The following is a 10,015-nucleotide window of genomic DNA, read 5'->3' on the forward strand; positions in this document are numbered from 1 at the left end:
ATGTTTTCTCATTCATCCACTCATTCATACACCAATGGTGACACATTGCCATGCAAGGTGTCTGCCTGCCTGCCATTGGGAACAACTTTTGGGTTCAGTGTCTTGCCCAAGGACACTGAACCCACTCCGCCACCTGAGCCACAGTCGCCCTAAAATTATAAAATTATCATTTTAACTGATATGACAGAAGATGAAGGACATGCATGTCAAATATACTGTGGATTAGCTGTAGAACCTGGATGCACCACCAGGTAGAGCCTTTTACTATTCCGAGATGGAAAAGTGCAGTTTATTGCTGTAATCCTGTGAAAACCTCAACAAGTGGTCACTCAGATTATGGACAGTTTGTGCTAGCAGACAGAAAGCATTGTGGGGGTTTAGCTGGCAACATGCCAAAGCCTTCTGTTGTGGTTAAGGACTCTCATATACTCCCAATAGTAATTGAGCTGATGGTTGTTCTGGCTGGGAAGTTAGAGGATCAAAAAGTGACTGAAATTGTTCCTCAGTGATTATGCAACATCAGGTGGCAAGACATCTAAAAGTGTATGACGTACTGGATTTCATTAAAGTGTTTTAAAACATTACTTTTTCAAGTCATGGTGGTGATAGAGAAAACTGCTTCTGGGGACCAGAAATAACTACACATTTTCAGAGTAATCCCAAGTAGTTGGTGAGACAGTGCAGTATAAATTAAAGCAGTAAACAAATTGACCAACACTTCTGCATTCAGAGCCAAACATACAGTACAGTAAAAAAAAAAAAAACAGACAAATTACTTATGAACCATCGTTAACCATTTATTTGACCCAGAATTTGCATCAACAGTAACAGTATCACTTTCTAATGTTAGTACCACAAGTTAGGAATGCAATTCGTGCGTTACAAAATAGTGCCTTTGTGATATCTACACTTAAGTGTGATGAGGGCAGGAATGCTAAAGTATCAGGAATGTTAGAATTCTTTTCCCTCTAATGATGCATAGCAGTGAGTGAGATGATCTTAGTGGTGGAAGAGCCGCAGGTTGGTGTGCACCAGAGTGATGCCCTGCTCATTGCAGGCGTTAATCACAACCTCGTCAGCAGCAGAACCCGCCGGAGCTGCAATGTACTCAACACCGCTCTACAGACACACAGAGAGGGAGGAAAAGTGAGTAAAGATGGTTAGAAAGAGTCAGAATTGACAAAATGTGATGTGGGGGCTCTCCTGCATGCCAAAAGGTTACACCTGCATTCCCGTGCAATTTATTGTGAGAAGTACATGGACACGTGCTTCGAGTGAGGTTTGGGATATTTACCCGTTTGGCACGATCTATGTTATCTCTGAAGGGGAAGAAGGCGTCAGAGCTGACAGCCACAGCCTGCATGGAGCTGATCCAGTTCTTCTTCTCAGTCCCTGAAAGCAGCTCGGGCACCTCTTCATACATCGACTTCCAAACTGCCAAGTCTGGGCCCTGCCAGCACAAAACAGACACAATACAAGGATTTTCATTGATCTTAAACTTGGTGTGCTTTGTTACGAGATGTGGAATTAAACATCTGACATAAAGATATTCAGTGAAATGGCACGCAGTTATTGCCAAGGTAGTGTGGCACTGACCTCAGCTACAAACATACAACAAATTACACTTATTTACTAAATATGATTCTTATTTCTCTGTATCTTTATGTTTTGTTTCCCCAAGTATAAATATGCAATGGGACATTTCCTGGTCTGAATTTAACGTTTTTGTGCTGAAAATCTACAAAACACAGTATGTGTAATGTGTTGCAAAAAATCTTTTTCTGGGCTCTAAGTGACTCATCAATTCTCCACTGTATCTGCAAAACATTACTTCTAAAAAAAAAAAATGGATTTAATTTTCAAACTTTGCGTGTGCACAGCAAAATTAAAGTATTATATTTAAAACAAACACAGATACTATTTTTTTTGTGCCACAGAAAGTATTGCATCCACATTATCAGAAAATTACTTATCTCATGTTTTGTGACAACAGAATATGATCTAGTAGCTGCAACCTGCATGAAAGCCGCAGATTTCTCTCTTTTGCTTTTTTGCATTTCAGATGCAGTGTGACACGTGCATACATTTCCCAAGACTTGCATATTTAAACGCAAGAGTTGCCACTAGGGCTTAGGTTAACGATTCTTTACAATATTATTTTCTTGACTAATCAGTTCATTGTTTTGGTCTATAAAATGTCAAGAAATGTTGAAAAATGCCAATCACCATTACTAAAATCCTAATATTACGTCCTCAAATTCAATTCAATTTTATTTGTGTAGCGCATATTTACAACAAGTCATCTCATAGCGCTTAACAAGGCAGAAACACCTGACAATCCAAAACATTTGGATTCCCTATAAGCTTCAGCAGTCCACAAGCAGTCCGCAACAGTGGGAAGGAACCGAAAACCCCCGCGGGGGAAAAAAAAAACATCCGACAGAACCAGGCTCAGGGAGGGACGGCCATCTGCCTCGACCGGTTGGGTGAGAGTGGGATGAATGCTCAGATAATGATATTCAGTTTACTGTCACGGAGGAGGAAAGGAATCAGAAAATGTTTAGATTTTAGAAGCTGGAATCGGAGAATTTTCATTTTTTGTTAAAATATATTCAAGCTGACTGAGCCATTATCTGAACTAACAATTGATTTGTTGTCAACTATTAAATTAATCACTGATTTAATAGCCAACAACAAATCAATTCATGGTGGCAGTGTTATTGGCCAAATGCAAAATAACCCATACAGACGTCAACAGAATGGAATATTCATTCTCTAAAACAAACAAACAAACAAAAAAACCCATACCTGTAAGTTAGAAGCTCTAATTATAATCAAACGTCTACTTAAGCTTTAACGCAGTTTTGTACGTTGACCGTTTTTATTCCCTCACCTCGCCAATGGTGTCGCTGACATACTGGTCGATTGCGTTGGCCATCTCCGCTCGCTTCACACCGCTGCGAAACTTCATGTTGAGGACACAAGGGTGGTGTCTGAGCCACCAGTTATCAGCTTTGTCACCCGCCAGTCGTGTGCAGTGGATGCGAGACTGCTGACCGGCGCCGATACCAATAACCTGCAAAATACAGACGAGAGAAAACCTTACAGAAAAGTTATGGCTCATCTAGACTCCTTCGTCCACTTTTTAATCGACCTCTTCTCACCTGTCCGTCTTTAGCGTAGCACACAGAGTTGGACTGAGTGTACTTGACAGCGATGGTGGCCACAGTGAGGTCACGCACGGCTTCCTCGGAGAGCTTTTGGACACAAACAAGAAAAGGGTTAACACTAGTCATTCAGATCGGACTGTGTCAATTATGAAAGGTGCAAGTAATTAGTAAATACACAACAGCAACTCACAGAGCCCTTAGAAACGACATTGCTGAAGAATTTCTTATCGATAAGCCCTCCGTTCCTCTTTTGCTTGAGGTAGAGACCAAACAACACTCTCACCTCAGCGTCATCAGGCTCGTAGTCTGGATCCATCTGGGAGGAAGACGTACAGTCAAAAACAGCAAATAAACCATGACGTGAACTCTAGTTTTAGTTAATGTTTGGTAAATGCAAAAGTCCTTGCTGTTTTTTTTGGTTTTTTTTTAATAAAAAAAACTTTTTTTTAAAAAAAATTCTCACCTCTGTTGCCACATTTAGTGTCAACTTGTTGCTTTTTCTTCAACTGGGCAAGAAAAACTGGGTTTTGTCTAGGTAGTTGTGATTTAGGTTTATTGCTGCATTATAAAGGAAAGCTTCCAATTAACAAAAAATGAGGCCATATTCCAGAAGTTAACACTAAAGACATGGAGGGAGATTAGACCTACAAAGGTATTATAAAACCATTAGCATCAGACTGCCAAAATCTGTGAGGAAAAAAAAGGCTGCAAACATGATACACATATTTTTAAATAGACACTATTATTTCTGATGTCTGTTGTACAGAAACCTGCACAAAAAATAAATTAAAAACGCTCCTTAGGCTCCTTATAGCTGCAGAACTTGCCTACCAATCATCACAGTTTAAATCAGTGTAGTTAATCCAAATATATGCTGGAGACAAGAACTCTTTGTAGAGAATGTGCCATACTATTTTTTCAAAATGTATAAGAAAGTCTTGTTTTTTTTTTTTAATGACACGTGGGTGTGTTCTAGGCTCCGTTTCAGTCAAGTGTGGCAACACTGCTCTTACCTGAAGCACGCAGTAGTTGCCGTTCTTCTTTTTGGAGAGGATTTTCAGCGCCTCCTCATCGTAACCAGGAGCAATGATTCCATCCGATACCTGAGAACAATCAGGTTGAGTAACAGTTAAGCAAAACAATATCACCTAAAACATTCCTTTCCTCCGTATTTGCCCTTTACCTCTCTTGATATGATCCTGGCAGTGGGAACGTCACACACATCGGACAAAGCGATGAAATCTCCAAAAGAAGACATTCTGTCTGAACCTGCAGATGTAGTGAAAGACAGAAGTTAATTCTATTTAACAACAAATTTCTATTTTTTAAAAAAAGATCAGGATACAAAATAATTCAGGTTGTCTAGTGTATTATTCAGTGTTTTCTACCTCTTGCCCTTGCATAGGCTGTTGCCAGCGGTGTTAGATCCTTCAGCATGTCATGCACCATGCACACTTTGGCTTCCTCTTCAGTCAGAGGAACTCCAACTGCAGCTCCTAAAGAAGAAAGATTTTTAAAAGTCATTGCAGATTTACAGCACAAATCTCCAAGTCCACATTTATACTGTTGAGTGTATCTGAATTTCTCTTCGTCTTACCAGCAGGGCTGACATGTTTGAAGGAAGTGGCAGCAGCCATGCCAAGAGTGCTCTTAAGCTCTCTGACCAGCTGCCAAGCGTTCAGAGCATCACACAGATTGATAAAGCCGGGGGAACCGTTGACCACTAAGAGGAGAGCGAAGCAGAAATCAAAATAAATACATTTTAAGGGTGAATCATTTACAGCTCTCTGTAATGCTGTGAAAATTAGCCCTTTAAAAAAAAAAAAAAAAAAACAATAATTACCTTCTGTCACTGCTTTATCTTTCTCTTCTCAATGAAGCACCTTCTATCTCACATCATTTTATTTAGGCATCATATTAACTCAAAGACCTCTGTTGTTTTATTTGCCATTTAAACTTCGTTGGTATAGGATCATCATTTGAATGCATTAAAACTGGCCTGTATGTATTGAGACATTTTGGGAAACAGGCTCTTTTATCAGGCTGCAGCCACCAGCTGACACCAGACTAGACATAAGAAGATGGAGCTACTCTGTCTCCAGTTGTGTTCTTCTGTATTTAATGTTAACATTCAGAACATTTTCAGGCAAATCAGAAATGGTCAAGCAAAAATTGTTTTAAAAAAAAAAATGTAGAAGGTTTGAGATGGAATGACCCCCGAACTATTGTCAGGTAGAAGCCATCAGTGTGTTGATTAGGTTAATTTAGCAGTCTAATGAGTCAGGATTGATACACTGCAACAAAGCTTGCACATATTTTTGCAGGTAATGCTGCCATCATTTCCAGTAACCGCACAACTTGCCGTGTTCAATTTTGAGACAACACTACCCTGTCAAAATCCTTGCAGCGCACCTTTGAGTGGGAGCGCTGGTCGCAGAGTGTAGAGTTGTGCGGGTGCCTGGTGGGGGTTCATGCCATAACGCAGGGGCAGCTGAGACACACCACGGCTGTACTGGCCTCGAAAGTAGTCCGATATCGCCTCGTCGTACTGTGCTGTGTGAGTGAAGGCCTGAACAGGAGATAAAATGGAAGGAAAAGACACAAACACATCATCTGTTGTATTATCTATGAAGGCATCACCCTCAAAGCAGAGCAACAGAGCATATCAGGATGGAGGCATGTCTGGCCTCACTATGAGGTCAGAGTGCACCTGTGGTCAAGTGTTAAACTCGATAACCTAATAAACAATCAACACTCGTGATAGGAAGTCCACAGTGGACTTTGCTTTGAGGTGAGGGTCAGTGCAAGACAAACAACACCAGTGCAAGTGGACAGACCAGCAAAATCTCCTTTTTATCATGAGCCCTAAATTAGTCCTGGAATTAGTACTGCAATGGATTTCATCTTCTTCCATAACTGTCGCTCTTTTGTCAAATGTGACTTCATGTGTTTCCTCAGGGAGCTGGGATCAGTGTAGCGCTTTGCACAGCCGGGTTAGCTTCTTATAAAGAATTACCTAAACTGAGTAACATGTTAAGCCACTTGATCAATGAAATAATAAAAATCTAAACCGGCTTGAGCCCCAGAAACCTCTAATGTTTTTTAAGAATCATCTGGTTAAATTTTGCAACTTTCATTTTAAGATCGACATCTGCTCATGGCTCACACTTTCTCAAAACTGAGATGTGCGACAAGTCTGAACAGTAAAGGGCGTGGTTAAGGGATACGAGGTGTGTCAGAAAAGTTTCAGTAGTGAGTCACAAAAGATGTATTTCAAATCCAAACTACAAGTTTTCCCCTTCAAAGTAATCCCCCTGGAGTCTAATCCACTTTCCCAGCCTTCTCAGCCACACCGCCATGCACTCCTGGAAGGATTCTTCCAGGATCCTCTGCCGCTCTGTGGTCACAGCCTTCTTAATGTTGTCAACATCTTCAAAACGGGTCCCCTTGATGACTCCCTTGAGCTTGGGGAAGAGGAAAAAGAATCATAGAGCCAGGTGGGATGAGTAAGGAGGTTGCTCCAGCACGGCGATGTTCTTCTCAGCCAGGAACTGTGGGATGCTCAGGGCATCCAATAGCAGGCGCGTTGTCATGGTGAAGCAGCCTCGACTTGTCCTGCAAGTCGTGCACTGAATGAAGCAAATGCCGCAGAATCTCTTTGTAGAAGTTCTGGTTGATCGTCTGAAGGGGAAAACTCCAAGCTTGGGTTTGAAATACATCTTTTGTGAAACCAGTCCTGGAACTTTTCTGACACATCTCATATTTGAAGCGGATAAGATTGACTTTAAAATGGCACTTTTTAGATTTTCAGCTTGAGGTTTTAATGGAAAAAAAAAAAAAAAAGAAATGAGGAAAAAAATCTGTTCCAGTACTTTCTTTTATGTCTCATCAAATTTGTTATTATTGCTATACTTAAAACGGAGGCATGAAGCGTTTTCAGAAAGGTAGTTTTTTAGACCACACACAGTTTCATGATGTTTTCACACTTTAAGAGCTATAAAGGCGAAAAGCAGGGTTACTTCAATTTTGTTGCACTTGAAGTACTGCAAAGAGGAAACAGTGTTTGGAGATACTGTTGACCTGGAAGAGCTACAGGATGAGAACAGTGTTAAAAATGTTGCTACACTGGAAGAGCTATAAGGAGGAAAGAAAAAAAAAACAAAAAACTGTGTTATATAATGAAAATTGTTGCACCTGAAGGGCTATGTGGAGAAAAACTGTTTTAAAAAAAAAAGTGTTACTGCACTTGAAAAAGTTAGAAAGACAGTAGTTGCACATGAGTAGAAATGTTAAGTCATGGATGTTTTATATAGTCAGACTGCAGGAGGGACAATGGACCTGCAGTAAAGTTCCTTCTTGTGTTTTGGATATAGCAGCTTGTTGAAGGAAATGAGAATAATGGTGATCACTGGGGCTGAAACTATCGATTGTTTTGAATGTCGATTAATCAGGCAATCATTTCTTAACTATTGAGATTTGAGACAAAAAATGTGATCCCTGCATTATTTAATCCTTTTAGACATTTGTGTGAAATTTTGTCATGATGAGCATAAGAATTTTTGAGTTATGAAAAAATTATGACCAAAAATGTGTTTTGGGAGGTCGTACTGACATTTGACCACCAAAGTCTAATCGGTTCATTTGTGAGTCCAAGTGAACACTAAATTTGAAGGAATTTCCTCCAGACGTTTAAAAGATTTTGCATTTCAGTTCTTTGGGTTGCATTTTGGAGAATTAAAAAAAAAAAAAAAAAAGAAGTTCTTTTCTTGCACTCCAGTGTTTACAAACCACAAACTTTGTCTTGTACAAATTCAAGTCACACACTTGCAGGTTGGCGAGGAAGCAAACTTACTTTGAGGGCCAGAGTCCTGCGTGTTTCCACGGTCGTATCTTTGTCGTCTGAAGTCTCCATCTCCTTGGAAACAAGCGAATAGTCAGCAGGATCGCACACGATGGTGACCCGAGCGTGGTTCTTAGCTGCTGCTCTCAGCAGAGTCACACCACCTGAAAATACACACAAAAAATTTTAATAAATAACCACAGAGATTTGAATATTATTGAAGTGGAGAAGACGCTTGATTTTTTTTGATGCAAGTGGAATGCATTAGTTGAGCATTTTTAAAAATTTGGGGTTGAGATTTTTGAGACAGTGAGCAGGGGAATGACATGCAGTAAAGGTCTGGGCCAACCAGGAACTAAACCAGGGACTTGATGGCTTTATTGTTTTTATATTCTAAAGCTACTCTGCATGCTGTTAATGCTGCATCATCGGCTCAACTTACCGATGTCAATCTGCTCTACAGCGTCCTCCACTGAAACATTTGGGTTCGAGACGGTCTTTACAAATGGGTAGAGGTTGCAAACCACCACTCTTGAAAACAGCAAAGACATTAGATTGTTAGATTATTTTTCATCTCCACAGTTGCAACTATAACTGAGTATGAGTGAAAATACCACACAAAGTTATTTCTATCATCAAAGAAGCAACACTAGTGTGCAAGAATGATAATGAATTGTAGAAACTTGAGCCCAGATTCAAAAAGCTCCACCTTTTAAGTAAGTATGCAGCCCCTGACAACAGTGCAGATCTAGAAAAAGCCTCGAGGACAATCACAGACTCATTCCAACTCTGAAGGCATGTCAATGCCATTTGTACATTTGTGCCATTTTTAACCTTACTACACATCTTTACACGAGACAAAACGGGGAAATTTCAGTTGTAGACAAGGTTAGGTGTGAGAGACTTCAAGAAAGTTACAAGGAACATGGGTGTCCCAAGGATCCATGTGCTCAAATGTACACAAACTGCTCAGTTATTTATGCCATGGAAACGAGCTTCATAGTGCGACGTCCCATCAGCTGTGCTGCATCTGCAGAGCATAATGTATTTGCTCATTTTTCAGATATTGCTGGTAAAAAAAAAAAAAAAAAAAAAGTAACACTCCTGAAGAGACCATTGTTGTTGCTTGTTATGCAAATAAAACCTGCGAGCAAAGTTTTTTAAAAAATGAATCAGCTGGTCTACAGTCTGAAGTTCTTTGTCCTCACACGATCCATTCAAATTCCTCTTTTTCCTCCCAAAATATCAATGAAACCCAGAAACTATTGACTTTTCATTTAAATGTGCGTTAAGCAGTCAGTATTTGAAGTTGTAGCCATCAGACCTGACTCTAGTGTGGGGTTTAATTTAACAGAGACAACACTGTGAAACGTGATTTCATCAGATTCTTCTTCTCCCAAACAAATGAGAATCACAAGTTGAGCTTGATGGAGCAGCAGTTTCCCAATTATCCAGCTGCTAAATCAACTCCATGTGATTTCTTATCCATGCAAAAGGCCTACAATCTACAAGCATGTTACCTTGTGATCTGTTTGATAACCACAAGTCACGGCACACGCTTTGCACTTTGTAACAATTACTTCTAATTCAATTTTACCTTCGTTGTTGCAAATGCACATAAATATCCACCTGATGAAAAAATAAATAATTGTTTGTAATGTTTTGTCTTCTGCTCACCTGACCAGGCTGTAGCCCAGTTTCTCCATGTCTGCAGAGTCGGTGGGTGTTTTCCTGGCCAGGATGCCTCCGTGGACAGCAGGATGCAGAGTCTTTACTCTGCCTCCCAGCATCTCTGGGTGTCCGGTCAGCTCAGACACATCCCTGAGACACAGCACACACTTGAGGAAAAGGCCTCCTACAGGTTTCTACTGCATGTAAGTGAATGTGGACAAACCAAAAAAAAAAAAAAAAAACATCTGCACTTGATTCAATCTTTAACTCCAAAGGCTGCTTTAACACCCACCTGACTGCCAGTCCAGCTTCACGCAGGGCTTTGGCTGTCCCA

General features: G+C 40.3%; 1 protein-coding gene across 1 annotated transcript; it reads right to left on the bottom strand.

The window, feature by feature from the left end:
* Window positions 1-776: 776 nt before the first annotated feature.
* Window positions 777-10,011, bottom strand: LOC103359472 (bifunctional purine biosynthesis protein PURH-like; the record flags this gene model as incomplete). The annotated part of the gene is made up of 14 exons (XM_008284832.1): window positions 777-1,119; window positions 1,295-1,450; window positions 2,894-3,076; window positions 3,165-3,257; window positions 3,361-3,486; window positions 4,184-4,273; window positions 4,354-4,439; window positions 4,559-4,666; window positions 4,768-4,893; window positions 5,583-5,739; window positions 8,023-8,174; window positions 8,453-8,541; window positions 9,688-9,831; window positions 9,974-10,011. Coding segments are annotated over 14 exons (1,668 nt in total), but the record flags the coding sequence as incomplete, so codon positions are not given.
* Between the last annotated feature and the right edge of the window lie 4 nt (window positions 10,012-10,015).

Source organism: Stegastes partitus, unplaced genomic scaffold (genome assembly GCF_000690725.1).
Source record: "Stegastes partitus isolate 25-593 unplaced genomic scaffold, Stegastes_partitus-1.0.2 Scaffold374, whole genome shotgun sequence".
In the NCBI taxonomy this organism is placed as follows: domain Eukaryota; kingdom Metazoa; phylum Chordata; class Actinopteri; family Pomacentridae; genus Stegastes; species Stegastes partitus.